Source organism: Dermacentor variabilis, chromosome 10 (genome assembly GCF_050947875.1).
Source record: "Dermacentor variabilis isolate Ectoservices chromosome 10, ASM5094787v1, whole genome shotgun sequence".
Taxonomy (NCBI): domain Eukaryota; kingdom Metazoa; phylum Arthropoda; class Arachnida; order Ixodida; family Ixodidae; genus Dermacentor; species Dermacentor variabilis.
Window position 1 is genome coordinate 86,581,716 of NC_134577.1, and position 18,861 is coordinate 86,600,576.

An 18,861-nucleotide genomic window follows, 5' to 3' on the forward strand; every position below is an offset into this window, starting at 1 on the left:
ATAGCGGTAGTTCTGGACTCATTAAAAATGAGTCGGTATGCCACATAATGCCGAAATAAGGAAACTCAACGATATCTTTCTAATTCCTGGGTATGATTGATAAAGATATATATCTACACCTTAGACAACTTCACCCTGTAATCGCTACTTTCCTTCACGATCCCACGATAGTTTCCGATGGCGCATAAGGAGGCAGCCCACGTAGATTACACTTGGGCTTTGCTGCATGCATCACGTTGGCCTAGCAATTCTTTGCAGCAGCTGTTCAAGCAAGCAACCCACAAGAATAGAAAGACAAAAACATACGTGCTTGCGAGAAGTCATAATACGACAAGTTCATCTTTGTAAGAAAAATTCCGTAAGCAATATATGACTTTGAAATATTTATTTATGAAAACGTAATGACTGAGGCGGGGGGAGGGTCACAAAGCCATCACTTCAGTTTCCAGTTGCTTAGCAGCTGGAATCATAAACCTGGTGGGTAGTGCTGCTTGGACAATTTTCCTTGTATGCGGCATCACAGTTTCCAATGGCGCTGCTAATTTGGCTGTTCCACACATGCTGTTCGCAATGATGATTTCCTGGAAGAAATGAAAATATTTGAATGTTCTTTGAATTTTTTCACTTGACTCTATCAGCGTGCTCAGTGGGCACTAGCCTTTTTTGTTTTCATGTTTATTAGCTTCGCACAAGCATCATATGATTACCTTGAGTTTCAGGAATTTAGTTTTGCAATGTATTTCGTGTGCCACCTATTTACGAGAGTTGGGTGAATACCAAGTGTTATGAATGCCAAATGTAGGTATTGAATATTGATTGGTCAAACGTAAACGCCTGTATATATAAGAAGATTATTAATTTTGGTAAAATTCAGTAGTTGCTATGCCTGCAATGACTAGTGCCAAAAAACAGAGATTAGGAAGAAGAGGCTCGGGTTTAAACAAAAGATCAGTAGTGGTCCTTAAGATGTACCAAGAATACGTCCCGAACTTTTTTAGAGCCTGGTTGCAAACAAGCTTTTGAAGCAGGACGTGCTGCCACATGACTAGCTTTCCAAGAACGCTAAATCAATGGTTGGCGAAAAAATATCATGGGCATAGGAACACACATTCAAGCACACGTCTGAACTTTGCTTAAGACCGCACTCAAAGTACATAGTGGTTCCACATCAGACGAGCTAGTTTCAGATCAAGTTGGTTCAGGTCGTCAATCTTCCTACACTGACGCACTTCGTTAGGAGCGGCTACTGCACATGAAGTACGACGACATGGTGGGGGTGGTGGTGGTATGCAATCGGCAGCAGACGCCGTTCTGGAAGCATGCAAATGTCGCGTAGTAGAAACAAGTGAGCTGCAGCACAAGGAATGCGTTGCAATTTCGGACGAATTTAGCATGTTGTAAAACGCCAGCAGCCTCTTCATATGTGCACTGCATGACGAAGGCCTCTCTTAGCGATCTCCATTTGTCCCTGGCCCGCACCAGCAGATTCCTAGTTTCCTAATTTTCAGCAACTTTCCTAATTTCCTAATTTCCTCATCCCATGAAGTTTTCTTCCATCCTCGACAGCGCTGCCTTTACTTTAGCACCAACTCTGTAACTCTAATAGACCACAAATTACCTGCCGTGCGAATTACGTGGCCTGCGCAGGTCCACTATTTCGTCATAATGCGAGCAAGAAGATTGGCCGCTCACGCGTGCTGTATGATCGAGAACGCTCTATTCCTGCTTCCTAAGTTACGCCTAGCGTTTTCCGCTTCATCACTCATTTCGCCGTCCTGAAGTTGTTCTTACCATTCTTTGTTGACCTCCGAGTTGCTGCCCCTTACGTTGTTAGCAGTAGAAGGCAATGATTGTGCGATTTTCAACGACAGCCATAAGCTCACATTTATGATTTCTTTATGACTACCTTAGCGATGCAACTTATTCTCATTCTTGTGTAAGTTACTGCTCATAATTAAGGTGGCCCGTGAGTAAATTACGCACACAAAAGTACTCCAGCGCAAATTCGACAGGACTGACTATCATGAATTTTCGTTTCCTATAAAATCTATACCACATTGAATTTGTCTGGAAGGTAATCTTCAACGCAGCTCCTACACTTTGTTGGTTAACGTTTTTAATCATTTGTTGCAATGTTCACCCAGCGTTGCTGAACACGACAGCGTGAGGTGCATGCTGAAGTTTGAGATATTCGCCGTTGGCTCTCACTCCTAATCCTAAGCGTTCAGTAAATAGCATCGGAGAATTTGAGTCTGCATACCTCACTCCTCTCTCGATAAGTATTTCCACTTTTCCATTGCACAATTGAAACATGTAAAGCCAGGTCTACCGAAGCGAGTCTCAGTTACGTATGCATGAGCTCTGTCTGATGGGAAACATTTTATTGCGATAGTAATCTATTAACTGTTGGTGTCGCCTTGAGGTTTCGTTAAAGTCTAAGGCCGATAAAATCATTGCTGCGCGCCGTAGGCTGTATGCGCAAGTGAACGCGCGCTAGGCTGAGCCGGCGAACGCGGCTAAATCTCGCGTGTGCGAGTGAGGAAGGTTGGACAGAAGCGTGCCATCTTCTGCCGCGCGCGAGATACAGGGGTGAGGCGATAGCCGTTCTACTCCGGCTGCTGAGGCTTACAGCGCGGCCATGCGAGTGCCGTGTCATTAAAGCGATCTGCCATGAGGCCCAAGTGCGCGTCCGCACAGGCCTAATCCTCAAAGCCGTCTGTAATGTTTGCAGAGTTCGCCTAACGGTGGTAGCTTCGTATGTGCCGTGCTTTCGACGTTTCGCTCGCGTCGAAGCGACAGATACGGTAGGGCCAATTTGCATGCTGTTGCGGCCACGATTCCTCCCTCCAACGTTTTGACAGCGACCTTCAGCGGCCATCGAGCGATAATGTTTATCTATTCGCGCGTCACACCGCGCTTGTTAACTTAGTAAGCAAATTTTTACGAATTTGTGCGGCCGATAAATTACCTATCCTTACTTCATATAGCTGTCTCTAATTTGCTATCGCAATCGGTGCTTCGCCTTTCGGGCAAAACTGCGCCTTTCTTTCAGTTGTCAGCTGAATGCGGCGAGCACGACGGTTTTGATGTGAAATTCATTCGGTCCTTCAGCGCAATCGATGCGATAATCACTTACACGACTAGATACCCACAGATAGTGCGCAGCCAGGAGATCTGAGAAAACTACATAATTCGAGCAGCGGAATGGTGATTTTGCTATTACAACATATTTTAGTGGCTATTCTAAGCAACCCGCAAGCTTTACATTGCTCACTTTGCGATAGAAAGCCATTGTGGCTGACTTTTTATCTCCGTCACGTTGACTTAACTACTATGCAGCACGCACAGATTGCGAAGACAATCGCAGTCGAAAAGAATTCTGGCGTGGTATTCACAAGTGCTTTCAAGGCTTTTCTTAAGTGGCAAGGGTAACCTACACAAAGAACGTCGCATGAAGCGACTGACACATGTGCGGCGCATCATTTTCCTTTGGAACAAAGTTAATCTACGGTTGAAAATAAGCATCTTCAGCTATTCATAGGACGACGATGGCTATAGATGTTCCTTATAGGGTGGGTTTCCCTTTGTTTGTTGCGCGCGAGTGAGTTCGCGCATGTAAAACAGAGCGTAGTGACCAGCATAGGGCTAAAGATGGACCAACTAGTCCTCACCAAGATGCTACTAACGAATTTGATTACCCAACTGCCATAGGGGAACGGACAAGCGTTTCATATTACGGAACAAACGGTAGTTTAGCAATCTTCCTCATTTTTTCCAGTAGACCCACGCTCTTAAAGTTAAATTCACCTGCATGTACCACTCAGGCATATTTCTTTCAGAACAACGTGAAAACTGGAATATGAAGTTATGGAACACTTGCAGTCGCATGATTAGCTTCGCTGTGAATCGCTACCAGAGAGAGAGAGAGAGAGAATAATGCACAGAAAGGCAGGGAGGTTAACCAGAGGTAGTTCCGGTTGGCCACCCTGCGCAGGGGAAGAGTTAAGGTGGATAAAAAGAGAAACAGAGTGGAAGGGGGAGATAGAAAGAAACAGAGACAAGCTCGAGGATTCCATAGTGGCCGTATCGAACCAACTTATTTGATCACCAGAACTTTTTGCAGTTATGCATAAAAATAATTCTGCATTTTTGGATAGCCCGTGAACCATCATGACGAGAGGCGTGGCTTCATGCATAAGAAAACGGAATGATGTCAAGGTTTTGTTTTTGTGATCTTGTTACAATCATGTCCTCGTTGAAGGCAATGAAGCAGCGCCCACTATTTATCAGGTGAGATACCGTACCCGGAAAGGCACAGGCCACATACATAGTTTGTGTGCGTACAATGGCATGTCCTTTATAGGGATATTTGGCAAAACAGTAAACATTTATGATATACATGCATAGTAAAGTCATTCTAAAGAAAGATTCAGCGCTTACCTTCTTTCGTAAGCGTAAGAATCGCACACTGTTCGGTCCCGCTCCAGTATTTCAGAGTGTATGGTATCCCTCCGGCACCTAGAAGAAATAACGTGGGTCGTGTGGTGTTTTAATATGCGTGAAAGAGAGAAGTTGATGGCCCAGTGCCTTCTTTCCTAAATGAATCAATACGTTTTAGGGCAGTCAGTGGTAGGGGTATTGAAGGGTGCTGCTATATGCAATCAAAGGTAACTCATTGGTTGTAGGTCTAAACGCTTGTTCAACCGTGAAGTGTTTTTCCTTTCTTTCCCCCTTTTTATTGAAGTCTTGTAACGTGAGTGTTCAGCAATTGATGTTCTAGAAAAGGGAACACAGTGCCCCCGCTATATTTGGTAAATAGCTGTGATATGAAATGACTAAGAAACAAACGCTAGCATCGAAAGCAAACGGGTGATTTTGGAATGGTGAGACATATGGTGCTTTGGGAAGCGCTGAGAGTATAATTGCACACTATAAATAATATCTATATTGTGTCCGTTTGAACGTAATCTTATTTAAATACATTTTCGTGGCAGGTACATCTTTCTTGCACACGCAGCGAACTGGACGAGCACAGGCGAAAGCAGAGCCAGCAGAAATAGCTTCAACGCAGGATTCACGTGAGTTTTTCACTCAGCTCTTTCGCTTAGGAGCAATAAAAGCATAGCCGCTTGTAGGAAATTTTCGGCGTTCTGTGTTTGGCTTTTAAATATGTGTTTAATAATTTATAGTGCCCTTCTAGATACGAATACTGCTTCTGGCTTCACAATCTCTCCCATGATGCTTAGGTTTAGCGCTAAGCTCCGTCAAGCGACTATCGCCTGACGTGGCAACATAGTTTCCAGTTGGACAGCAATCATTTAATAAATTGCTTCACCGTCTTGGTGACTAAGAGAACAGTAAAGGCATTTAAATTCACTGTTTTTTTTTCAAGATACTTTTTACAGCTATTGCCACCAAAACCTATTCCGAAATCTAGCATATCAAATCAGCATGACCTGAACCAAACCTCTATATAAATAGAACCCGTTGCCGCTTAGGATTATTCTACGTGTGCCGTACAGCTTTACTTCAAATTTGGGGGCGGTAACCCTATCCTAACACATAGTTGCCGTTTACCGTAAGCACAGTGACTCTCGGCCAATGCGGGCGCGATAAAGCCACCCCTGCTATGGCAATGTTCGGATACGAGTAGCTAATATACTTCATGAACCAAGTGCTTATAGACAATGACCATGAAGCATTCTGAGCTGAGGAGTGCCTTGACAGAAGCTGTAATGTCTATGACATGAGAGTCATGGTTGAGCATGCCCCTTAAATGCGTTTAAATTGGAACGCCTAATTCAGCACCTTAATTTTCTCACCGGCTTTGAGCATGCTTTGATGAGTTGATGCCACCTCTGCTAAACCGTGCCGAGTACAGAAAAACTAAACTCACTTTATTAAAAGAACGCAAATATGCACAATTCATGAACAAAATTTTCAGATTGTTATTAGATAATTTTTATTTCTAAAGGCACACACTTACTTATTGATTTTTTATTTATTCGTTTTCACAAGAGAGGTGGTACATGGTTGCGGCGGAAAACAAGGGGGAAATGGCTGCAGAGAAAGCAGCTTGAGAGGCCCCAGGTACCGCTTACAATGGCAGCATCAAGGCTGCGGGGCAACGTATTAAGGAAAATACAAGAGGAGTAAAAGGAAAAAAAAGAGCAAGAACACCAAGGGCAAAATTCACAAAGTGCAAGCTTACACAGTCAAGATCGCAGAAACACTTCACGCAGATTTTTTGCGGAACAAGTGAGCACATCGATATTGCATCTGGTGAGATCATTGAGTAAACTGGGCAGCCAGTGGCCTAACATTTTCTGGCCATAATTAGTACGAAGTTAAGGAACACACCAAATCTCAGGTGCTGGGCATTGCGTCTACAGGAACGTTGGGCATTGCGTCTACAGGAATATACATTTTCTATTATAAAACCTGGCAACGTTTACCGCTAGACCGTTATCTAGTGAGGCGAGTCTAGCAGTGCTATTGGAGGAATTAGAGGGCAGTAATTGGGATATAATAGGGCTCAGTGAAGTTAGGACGCCAAAAGAAGCCTATACAGTGCTAAAAAGCGGGCACGTCCTGTGCTACCGGGGCTTAGCGGAGAGAAGAGAACTAGGAGTCGGATTTCTGATTAATAGGAATATAGCTGGTAACATACAGGAATTCTATAGCATTAACGAGAGGGTGGCAGGTCTTGTTGTGAAACTTAATAAGAGGTACAAAATGAAGATTGTACAGGTCTACGCCCCTACATCCAGTCATGATGACCAGGAAGTCGAAATCTTCTATGAAGACGTGGAATCGGCGATGGGTAGAGTGAAAACTAAATACGATTTACTAATGGGCGACGTTAATGCCAAGGTAGGCAAGAAGCAGGCTGGAGACAAGGCAGTGGGGGAATATGGCATAGGCACTAGGAATAGCAGGGGAGAGTTATTAGTAGAGGTTGCGGAACAGAATAATATGAGAATAATGAATACCTTCTTCCGCAAGCGGAATAGCCGAAAGTGGACGTGTAGGAGCCCGAACGGCGAGACTAGAAATGAAATAGACTTCATACCCTGCGCTAACCCTGGCATCATACACGATGTGGACGTGCTCGGGAAGTTGCGCTGCATTGACCACAGGATGGTAAGAACTCGAATTAGCTTAAACCTGAGGAGGGAATGGAAGACACTGGTACATAAGTAGCCGATTAATGAGTCAGTGGTAAGAGGAAAAATAGAGGAATTCCAGATCAAGCTACAGAACAGGTATTGGGCTTTAACTCCGGAAAAGGACCTTAGTGTTGAAGCAATGAACGACAATTTTGTGGGCATCGTTAAGGAGTGTGCAATGGAAGTCGGCGGTAACTGCGTTAGGCAGGGTACTAGCAAACTATAGTAGGAGACGAAAGATCTGATCAAGAAACGCCAATGTATGAAAGCATCTAACCCTACCGCTAGAATAGAACTGGCAGAACTTTCGAAGGTAATCGACAAGCGTAAGACAGCTGACATAAGGAAGTAAAATATGGATAGAATTTAACATGCTCTCAGGAACGGAGGAAGCTTAGAAGCAGTGAAGAAGAAACTACGAATTGGCAAGAATCAGATGTATGTGTTAAGAGGCAAAGCCGGCAATATCATTACTAATCTGGATAAGATAGCTCAAGTGGCTGAGGAGTTCTATAGAAATTTATACAGTAACAGTGGCACCCACGACGACAATGGAAGAGAAAATAGTCTAGAGGAATTCGAAATTCCAAAGGTAACGCCGGAAGAAGTAAAGAAAGGCTTGGGAAATATGCAAAGGGGGAAGGCAACTGGGTAGGATCAGGTAACAACAGATTTGTTGAAGGATGGTGGACAGATTGTTCTAGAGAAACTGGCCACCCTGTATACGCAATGCCTCATAACCTCGAGCGTACCGGAATCTTGGAAGAACGCTAACATAATCCTAATCCATAAGAAAGGGGAGGCCAAAGACTTGAAAAATTATAGAGCGATCAGCTTACTGTCCGTTGCCAACAAACTATTTACTAAGGTAATCGCAAATAGAATCAAGAACACCTTAGACTTCTGTCAAGCAAAGGACCATGCAGGATTCCGTAAAGGCAAGCCAACAATAGATCATAGTCACACTATCAATCAGGTGATAGAGAAATGTGCGGAATATAACCAACCCTTATATATAGCTTTCATTGATTACGAGAAAGCGTTTGATTCTATCGGAACCTCTGCAGTCATGGAGGCATTGGGGAATCAAGGTGTATACGAGCCGTATGTGAAAATGCTGAAAGATGTCTATAGCGGATCCACACCCACCGTAGTCCTCCATAAAGACAGCAACAAAATACCGATAAAGAAAGGCGTCAGGCCGGGAGATATGATCTCTCCAATGCTATTCAGAGGGGGTTTACAGGCGGTATTCAGAGACCTGGATTGGGAGGAATTGGGGATAAGAGTTAATGGAGAATACCTTAGTAATTTGCGATTCGCTGATGATATTACCTTGCTTAGTAACTCAGAGGACCAATTGCCATGCATGCTCACTGACCTGGAGAGGCAAAGCAGAAGAGTGGGTCTAAAAATTAATCTGTAGAAACCTAAACTAATGCTTAACAGTCTCGGAAGAGAACAGCAATTTACAATAGGCAGCAAGGCACTGGAAGTCGTAAGGGATTACATCTACTTAGGGCAGGGAGTGACGGCGGACCCTGATCATGAGACGGAAATAATCAGAATAATAAGAATGGGCTGGGGTGCGTTTGGCAGGCATTCTCAGATCATGAACAGCAGGTTGCCATTATCCCTCAAGAGGAAAGCATATACTAGCTGTGTCTTACCAGTCCTCACCTACGGGGCAGAAACCTGGAGGCTTACGAAAAGGGTTCTACTGAAATTGCGGACGACGCAACGAGCTATGGAAAGAAGAATGATAGGTGTAACGTTAAGGGATAAGAAAAGAGCAGATTGAGTGAGGGAACAAACGCGAGTTAATGACATCTTAGTTGAAATCTAGAAAAAGAAATGGACATGGGCAGGACATGTAATGAGGAGGGAAGATAACAGATGGTCATTAAGGGTTGCGGACTGGATCCCAAGGGAATGGAAGCTCAGCAGGGGGCGGCAGAAAATTAGGTGGGCGGATGAGATTAAGAAGTTTGCAGGCAAGGCATGGGCACAATTAGTACATGACCGGGGTTGTTGGAGAAGTGTGGGAAATGTCTTTGCCCTGCAGTGGGCGTAACCAGGCTGATGATGATGATGATGGTGGTGGTGATGCTGATGATGGTGATGATGATGTATAAGTGAGGGCGTCTGCATTAAGACACTGACTGCCTGTCCCGCAATCCCGGGGATCAACCGGACGATACCGATGCAGACTCCGACATCGGTGTTCTACCCATATCCGACTTCCTCCATATTGGTGACGAGCAGCGCAATGATCCTGTTATTCGAGCACTTATGGAACGCCTAAGCTCCTCGACCAATGACCCGTCCCTCCGCATGTTCACCTTGCGCGATGGAACTTTGTACAGTCGTAGCGTTCGTCCTGACTGCCCGGAGCTCCTCCTAGTCGTTCCCAAGCACCTTCGACTAGCCGTGCTCCAGCAACTTCACGACGCTCCTACTGCTGGACATCTGGGCATGACTCGTACATACGACCGCCTGCGGCGCCACTTCTGCTGGCCCGGCATTTATCGCTCTGTGCGCCATTATGTCACTTCTTGCGACCTGTGTCATCGCCGGAAGGCGCCTACTATGCATCCCGCTGGTTTGCTTCAACCAATTGATATCCCCACAGAGCCTTTCTTTCGTGTGGGCCTAGACCTCCTAGGCCCCTTTCCAATTTCTATCAAAGGCAACAAATGGATTGCTGTGGCAACCGATTATGCCACGAGATATGCCATCGCGCGAGCGCTACCAACGAGCTGCGCTACAGATGTCGCAGACTTCTTACTATACGACGTCATCCTGCACCACGGCGCCCCTCGCCAGTTGCTGACGGATCGCGGAAGCTACTTTTTATTGAAGGTCGTCGATGTCCAGCTCCAGTCCTCCGCAACAGAACACCAGATTGCTACCGCGTAGCAGCCTCAAACGAACGGCGTCACCGTGCGACTCAACCGCACGCTAACTGAAATGCTGGCCATGTATGTTCCGACAATCACCGTGACTGGGACGTCGCTTTACCATACATCACTTTCGCATACAACTCATCCCGTCACGACGCTGCCGCATTTTCCCCATTTTACCTTTTGTATGGCCACGACCCCACCTTGACCTTTGACACGTTGCTACGTTCCGCAGTACAATCACCCAGCACTGGTTACGCTTGCGATGCTATTGACTTAGCCGCCCAGGCCCGAGATGTCGCCCGTCATCGCCTCACAGTCTCGCAAGCTTATCAAAAGCGACGGTATGACCTTTGGCACCGAGACTACCATTTTTCACCTGGTTCCCTTGTCCTTCTCTGGACGCCTTCACGTTGCGTCGGCTTGTCGGAAAAACTACTTTCCCGTTATTCTGGTCCCTACCAAATCTTACGCCAACTGTCCGACGTGACATACGAGATCGCCCCAGTCGGTCAGCCTTCAGTGCATCGCAACGTCACCAGCGATATTGTTCACGCCACCAGGCTTAAGCCCGATGTCCCCCCATTAAGTGAGGCTCTATAATTTGCACCGGGACGGAGCTACTCCACCGGGAGGGTGATGTTACGGTGAAGGGAACGAAGAAGTTGGATTGGACTAGACGAAGACGAAGTCTGGCAGTTCCCTGAACGCCATATACGTCAGTTGTAGATATACGTTGTTTTACACTCGTAGGCCTCCTTTCTTCATGCAACAATATACACGTCTCATCCACCTATTTTTTCTTACCCTAGCGCTGATAAGTTAACCGCCCCATCAGCATTGAATGACATTGTTTCTGGAAGGCGCACGTTCCCTACAGGCCTGGGTGAATGATATGTTACTGTCACATTAAAATGTGCACAGTTGCCCGCGAAAGGTATCTGAAAAGGATCAACACACATGCCTCCTTCTGCTGTGAATGTTTTATGTGTTTTTAATCACTCAGCCTACTTTGACTTAAAACGGCAATGTGGGAATATAACTGTTTCATGTCCTAATATATTATCTGCCGTCTCGGTAAATATGCATGAATGTTTCATGCTTAATGTCTTAAATATCGGTCAGAGTGGGATGCTTACTAAATGCACATTTCCCCCAAACATCTTATTTTGTGATCGCTTTTGTATTCGCAAACGTACTACCTACGTGCCTGGCTTTGGTATAGCTATGCGGACAATAGAAGCTATTATGCTATCAGATGTGTGTTGCACACACAGATAGCTTTGTAGTCGCACCATGCCTGACACAAAATGAGCTAAATTTAGTTTTTTACTGGCCACTCACAGAAGGATAGCTCGGCACTACGTTTGTCTTGCTAAACGGCAGTGGGCGCACTTGAGAGAGGTCAACCAGCCATAATAGGTATGTTCCAAGAATTTCAAACCAGTGCTCATCAACAGTTACAAGTTGTAGAAGGATATAATTTGCTGCAAATGTTTCTCTCTGGCTCCGTTATTGCGCCCCTTCGTTCAACACGTAGGGGTCCAGAAATAATCGATTGCAGACCCTCTGGCAGCAAGACAGAGGTATACCCAACCTCTTTGACCACGGTGGGATCTGTCTGTCTGTATAAGGGCGCAAGCCCAGGAGCCCTCATCATCTACGAGTGCGACGGGCGCGCGGGCTGCAGGGCATTCTCAGTAACCACCAGTAAATGTGGGAGACATTTATTTTAACCTTGTATCCATAAGCCCTCTGTGCGACATTTCCCCTTAGGAATTGGAAATGAGCAAGCGCGATAGCAAAATTAGATCGTAAGACCGCGATAGTTGTAACATAAGTTAGGCATCTTGGCCTTCTGAAGCGTGAATACATGTAACTTATGTATTTTAATGCACCACTTCTCTACCCTACACAATATGCAGCATGGACACGTTTCTCGTACCGCATTGGACCTTCTTTCCTGATACAGCCTGTACAATTATTTCCTTCGATCCTTTGCACAAAATTTCATGTCTGTTTGTTTGTTTCCCCACCTTCATGTCGACTCCAGTTTGTTCATTTGTATTCGGAATTAAGATGTCCATGGTTGCCGTCATTCCTGAGCGTTTCATTTATTAATTCTCCAAACACTTCGGTTAGATATATTGGCCCACTTTAGCTCTCCTTATCTTCATCCATTTTATTCAAGCTTTCTTTTAATTTGATTTTGCGGCCGGCTTCTCTCCATGACTTCATAACAGGCCAAATTTATATCACCCTCCTCTTCAGTTGTGCTTCCCATTCTCCTACCGGCTTTTGATGTACTTCAAACCTTCATAATATCGCTGCACTTAAGCACAGAATCGCTTTTGCGAATGTTAGTGCGGGAACCATTACTCTTTTCAAAATTCATGGCGCGACTTCAAGGTTACAGCGGCCCCAGAGCGTCCTGTTTAATAATGGCTGCATTTGGCTTCAATTTCATTCTGATATATATGGCGGTTCTTGGGTATCTTTGCAGAAGGGTTGAAATCCGGGCCAGATGGTACTTCTTGGGTATCTACCCGGTATATTTCTGCACCGAAACACTTATGTTGTCAGCACTTCAACTTGCTGTTGAACTGATAACGCGTTGTTACTTGACCTCTTTTTTTAATTTTCATCCTTTCTAAATTCTGTCCTGATCAACTAAGCAGTAGAAAAGTCGTCTTATGGCAAAATTATTCGCACGTTTCTGCAATATATCTGCATTGTCTGACAGTATTACTATGAGTTCGCACACGTCAAGCAGAGGTCGTCTGTTGCACGATAGGCACAATTACGGGAAAAGAGCGCGAGGGGGCGAGAAAATAAAGATGGATACAAGACAGGCGCTGACTACCAACAAAAGCGCTTATTTTTGTGAGCACAGAGAGGTATGCATACCATGAGAGAGTAGTATAAAGCACGCTCACGCGTCCTACCCCATCCAGGAAAAGGAATAGCTAACTGCGGAAATAGTTAACCTTCTTGTTGGTTAATGCAACTCATTGCCAACAAGCACCTACAGTCCTATGGAATGCATGACAAACGTGAAATAAATAAACAAATAAAAGAAAGTGGAGGAGTGCGACAGTGTTCTGTTAACCTTAAGTTATCGAAATCTGCCGAGCAAGGTCACAGGAATTCCTCAGAAAGAAATCAGCAGAGCTGAAAAAACAGTGTCGCTGTACTTCTAGTTGTCCGTCCATTCTGCCTCGCCCAGCGATCAGCTTGTTTCCTCGGTACGTAGGACGGTAGAGTGACAGCCGCAGAAAAGCATTGCAAAAGTGTTCAATCAAAATACCATGCTGTATTTCCTTTGAACTGCGATTCTCTCATTACGAAAAACACCAAATCGTTCCTTTGTAGCGTCGCGCTATCATCGAGTGCGTCACAATTGTCTCGTTGATAGATCACCAAATAGTCTTAATCGTCTTAGCATGCGCGCTCATAAATGGCACATCGTTTATGCATAAAGAAGTATCTAAAACACTGCTTAGCACATTTCTGCCCTCTGGTACCAGGTCGTGTCAGCTGAAAGGAGTTTAATAGGAAATCTGCACAGAGGTTCGGGATGTATATATTCATCGTATGTGAGAATTGGCTATTAATACTGCGGGAGAGCTGTCTGGTGAGGCGTTCGTTGTGATTTTTTTACATAAGTTTGTAGGTAACGCTTTAGGATAAGATGCATAACCGACACCGAACTAAGGCTAAGCCATACTCGGGGCTTCGAATGCATTCGATATATGGAACCTGATGTCAACACAGTCGCTTCGGCCTAAAGCAACAGCTTCATTATTAGGATAAGCTGCTAGTGATAGAAGGCCCTTACCAGTAATCCTCGCGGATAGAGGTGCAAAACACCTACAATATTTCCTTTATTATTTTTTAATTATTGATGTACTTGAGATCTCTGTATAAATTTTTAATCGGCTATGAAGTACATTTACGACAACTGAACCTTTCAGAGAAAAATTTAGATTATCCTTTACGCCTATTTTAGGAAATGTTCAAGGGGAAGAGAGCTACGTGTGTATCACTGTTGAAGTTTCAGTCTACGCACTGTATCACTTGCTTAGCGCGGTGCCTTTCATGGATTGTCCTGACGTTTGCGCATTCGCTCACGATGTTGTGAACACATTGCGGGCGGTAGAATCTGTCGCATTTCCTTCAGCATTGACATGAGGCAAGGATGCCATCTGCAATGGCTTACACTATTCTTTCCTTCGTTAAATTAACTCATTTCGCTAGGAACAGCTCTCTGGAAGGAGGGTCATCTGTATAAGCAACAAAAGCGAGGTAATTTTATGTACGGCATTTCTCGAACGAGCACTGTTCCTCTTCTGGGCTTTATTATATGATGTCCGGGGGCGAGCTCATTGCTTTCGAGCGGTAACTGAGACATGTGTCGCTATCCTGGCTGCCAGTTCGCTCAGTGGCCAGATTTCCACGATGACATGGCACCCACTTAAGCTTTGTCTAACAATCTTGCTCGTTTACAAAGCACCCGCACCAAATTTAATCCGGAAAGCGTTCGAGCATGAGTTAGATATAAACATGCGGCTTCCTAGTTATTCCAGTTACCAACTGTCGTTTCCGGCGCTCTTATGCTTTTCTGCAGAGTATTTCGAAAAGTCAAGATTTCAGGTAAATCTACTTGCTTATGCCGAAGTCCACATCCAAGAGTCCTTTTTCTTACCTTGTTGCTGGCTAACTGTCATTACAGGCCCTTCACCGCCACTGGATAATTTCCCATACAAGCGTCTTGGCCCTTGTCTGGAACACAACAGGTGTAAACGTCTTCTAAAGCAGTCTCACTCACATTTCAGGAAAGTGCTCGTGAATTGGGTATTGAATACTTCACAAGAAAACTTGTGCTGCGAAAAATATTTCCTAAGGCCCACTCCAGCATCTCGCATATCCCGTATGTTGTATTAGAGTATATTACGACCTAATATATAGGTGGAGCATGGCGATCTACACAGGAGAAACACGGATCGTCACCAAATCTTAATTGCACAATTAAAAGAATTAAAATAAAGTAATGGGGTTTTACGTGAAAAACCATGATTTGATTATGAGGCACGCCTTAGTGGGGTTTAGTGCACAATTATACAGAAGCAGCAGTTGCTGCACCAAGGTTAATTAAAAACATTATCACTCCTTACAGTACACACTTTCACACACTTCCCAGATGCAAAGTAGGAATCATGTTGCACGTAGAAAACTCTCCTTTTTTCGACAGGGTAATCGCCGCAGTTCGAACACAAAGCATATCTACTTTATGCATCAGTCGTCACCTGCAGCGGATACATAGACGAGGGACAAGAAACGACGACAAAGCCAAGAGCTGTTAGCGATGCCTGATGAACTAGAAATATACTAACGTAACGTTTTGGTACGGGCTAGTTGATAGTCCATGGTATCAATCGTCACTTACAGTGCATACATAGACGAGGGACAAAAAAGCGACAACGAAGACAAGAGCTTGTCTTCGCCGTCGCTTTTTTCTCTCGTCTATGTAGGCGCTGTAAGTGGCGATTGATACCATGGAATACCAACTAGCCCGTACCCAAACCTTGCTTCTTTAAGTAATAAGCGCCTCGCACAATGCCCTTTTATTCTGCATGATAAAAGTCCCAAGAATAGGTCTTTCAAGGAGCTCTGGAGCACTCAGGCGCCTCTTATGTCTTAATCCCTCATATTGCTTTGAGAAGTCCAACAAAGTCGAATAATCTATCAACGAGTCACTCAATCATATGACAGTGGGAACGCATTATAGCACGCTGCCCTGACCTACCACTTATGCAATGCGGACGATAAAGAGCTACAAGATACGGTGCGCCTTATGCTCACTTCCTTCTCGTCTGTTTGCTTATGCGGCGTTGTCACTCTAACGGTATCAAACTAAGCGACAAATATAACTGCACCCCTTGGTTAAACACGCTTACCATGCTTAAGTACAAACGGAAAAGTGGGGCAACAACAATAAAATCAAACGAGACAGTATTCTCCGCGGCACTGGTATTAGGCGCGCGCAATAGTGTGTGAAAGCTTAGATATTTATTCAATCATCTTTTAAAGCAATCAAATCTGGATCTTCAGTCATAGATCTTAAAATTTGACACTAACATCTTTCCAGTAGCGACGTCTTCGTAGAGTGTTCGACAAGAATTCGAGCGGAGTCACTGGTTGGCTGATCATGGCCGAACCAGATTAGTGTAGCCGGGTTCTCGCAGGAGTGCTCAGTAGTTTGAGCACAGACGTGTTCGGCGTGCACATCATGTAAATACTGTTCGTGTAAAGACAGTTTCAGGGGCAGCCTGTCTATGTATCTAACCGTTTTTGTTCCAGCAATGTTGAGTATGTTTTCCTTGGCCAAAATACTAGTGAGTGCATAAGGCCCCTGTTCTGAGAGAATAATTAATTAATTGTAAGTTTTTACGTTCCAAAACCACTTTCTGATTATGAGGCACACCGTAGTGGAGGACTCCGGAAATTTGGACCACCTGGCGTTCTTTAACGGGCACCTAAATCTAAGTACACAAGTGTTTTCGCATTTCGCCCCCATAGAAACGCGGCCGCCGTGGCCGGGATTCGATCCCGCGAACTCGTGCTCAGCAGCCCAACACCAAAGCCACTGAGCAGCCACGGCGGCTTCTGAGGGAATAGGGCTCGAAACTAGAACAATTATGGTAACAGAATATGTGGGGCACTCGACATATACCATTTTACAAATAGCTTTCTTAATGTCGAATTGTCAAGAATGTGCAACTGCGTAAGTGTCGAACTTGGATAAGCCTCTTTGACGTAAACATGTGTCCCTAGGTATGTGCAACAAGGTATGTGTCGCTCTTCAATGAACGTCTTTGCCGGCAACTTGAGTAACTCGGTATGTGCAGCTATACTATGAACATGTCTTATGCCAACTTCTTTGAATGGGTATGTGTCATTATTGAAGCACCTTTCTGACGCCAAGCTAGGTCGATGGGTATTCGCAATTTTTCAACGACAAATAAAGCTTGAAAGCTTCTACGCTATTAGTGTGAACGATACATTGATCATATATATTCAATCTTCTCTGAAATATACTCACACATCTCGAACACTCGGGCGGACTAGATGTCACAGCGTGTAACAAGAGGCGCGAGAAAAGAGGCAGAATGTACACTTGCCACATACATGATGAGTTTCGGCGGTGGTAGTAACGTGTATCGAGGCATTGCATGAATTCTCAACCCCCTACCGTGGGCATTAATCATGGGATGGTTTGTCGGAATTCGTTTGCATAAATACTCCTAATCCAACGCTATAAGTCGCAACAGGGTTATACTTACTATGTGTGAAGAGACAAAAGCAAACACATTGGTTCGCGCCACTCGCAGACTAATTTGGTTACCCCCCGATTGAAGACGACAATGCTTTTTTTTAAAAACTGTGTGCTGTATGGCATTGTTCCCTACATGCTAGACTTCCATGTAAAATTTTCAGCCGAGGTTCATAGCAGCATGGAGCTCAGCAGCGAGTGCCACATCAAGTTCACCCGTATGCCTGTAGATGAACACAAGATGCTGCACATACTTTTTCCGCGACCATAACCAACGAGTCTACCTGTGATCTTAATAATTTGCGAGACCGGGTGGCGTTGCGGTCGAGAATGCCTTATTGTGTAAAAAACGAGACAGTAAGGATAATCCTTGGAATCAAACAGTCATGCATGAGAAAAGTTGTTTTCTGCCTCAACCGGATCCCTCCCCTCTGCCTCCTGAGTCATGAGGACAAATTTACCAGTTGGTATGCCTTCAATCAACAGCTGCGCCTGGTCAACCCAGCAGTTTGCCACCAAGGAAAAAATGGCGGTTTCTTCCGCAATGGTAACTGAGCCTCTACTGATCATACAAAGAGTTCTTTATTATAAACGAAATTGACTCGCCGTTCAGGCCCTGCGAAAGTGGGTGTCCAGTGAAGCTGTTGAAAACTGTCTGTACTACTGCTGAGATGCAATGCTTTATTGCTTGAAAGTAATGGTAGTTGCGCAGGAAATATAATACATCTTGAAATCATCGGTACAGTAAAAGCGTGCGCAGAGAATGTTCTGAAATACTGCCTATGAAGCCTACAAGCAGAACCTTCACTATTTTGTTCAAGAATGCTACAAACTTTGACGCCATTATAATTACCTTCCACCACTGGTAGAAAGCGAAAACCCTCCCTATCAATCATTTATCACGCGTTTTCGAAACGTTGCTGCAACGCCAACCTTTTATGCCACCCCGTACCAAGCGTGTAAATTTTACACTTTCTATTATGGCGATTTGAAAGCACTTACTGTTGTTGTTGGCCATCCTTATAGTATTGATCGAATGTGTAGTCAGTATTTGTGAGTGAAATCATAGCGGAATAGACACATTTGTGCCCACCTTGTTCATAAGTGCGCTGCTTCAACCAAAACTTTTCGGTCGTGTTCAAAGCCTAGAAGAAAAAAAGGCATTGCGTGTTATTACACAAATGTGGCTTCAGTTAAAACGCAGAAATATGGCAGGATAAAAAGATTGAAGAAACATATTGGTATGCAAAGTATGCACGGGTGTGTAGGTTGCTGCTAGGTATAGCGTTTGCAACTGCTTTGCACGTGTTAATGGTAAAAATAAATACACAGACTATGTGGGGAACGGTATAGCTCACACGGTCGACACTGTCTTTCGTGACAGATTTATACCGCTTGAAATAACTCTTGATATTTTCAGCAAACGCTTTAAGACCCCTGAACGCAAATGGCGGCT

The 18,861-nt window shown here is 44.6% G+C and overlaps 1 protein-coding gene across 1 annotated transcript; it reads right to left on the bottom strand.

Moving 5' to 3' along the window:
• Window positions 1-383: 383 nt before the first annotated feature.
• LOC142559636 (uncharacterized) lies at window positions 384-18,545 on the bottom strand. The gene is made up of 4 exons (XM_075671207.1): window positions 18,408-18,545; window positions 14,778-14,854; window positions 4,441-4,518; window positions 384-581 (listed from the first exon to the last, which is right to left on the bottom strand). Exons 1-4 carry the CDS (start codon window positions 18,470-18,472, stop codon window positions 454-456), a joined length of 348 nt encoding a protein of 115 aa, XP_075527322.1. The 5' UTR covers window positions 18,473-18,545; the 3' UTR covers window positions 384-453.
• Window positions 18,546-18,861: the final 316 nt, after the last annotated feature.

What these genes read in the sequence shown, in the direction of transcription:
- LOC142559636 (XM_075671207.1), bottom strand. Translation starts at nt 18,472, where the DNA reads ATGATTTCACTCACAAATACTGACTACACATTCGATCAATACTATAAG. An exon ending in AAGGATGGCCAACAACAACA is followed by an intron (nt 14,855 to 18,407) that starts GTAAGTGCTTTC and finishes GTTGTGTTCCAG; the next exon opens with ACAAGGGCCAAGACGCTTGT. An exon ending in GACAGTTAGCCAGCAACAAG is followed by an intron (nt 4,519 to 14,777) that starts GTAAGAAAAAGG and finishes TATTTCTTCTAG; the next exon opens with GTGCCGGAGGGATACCATAC.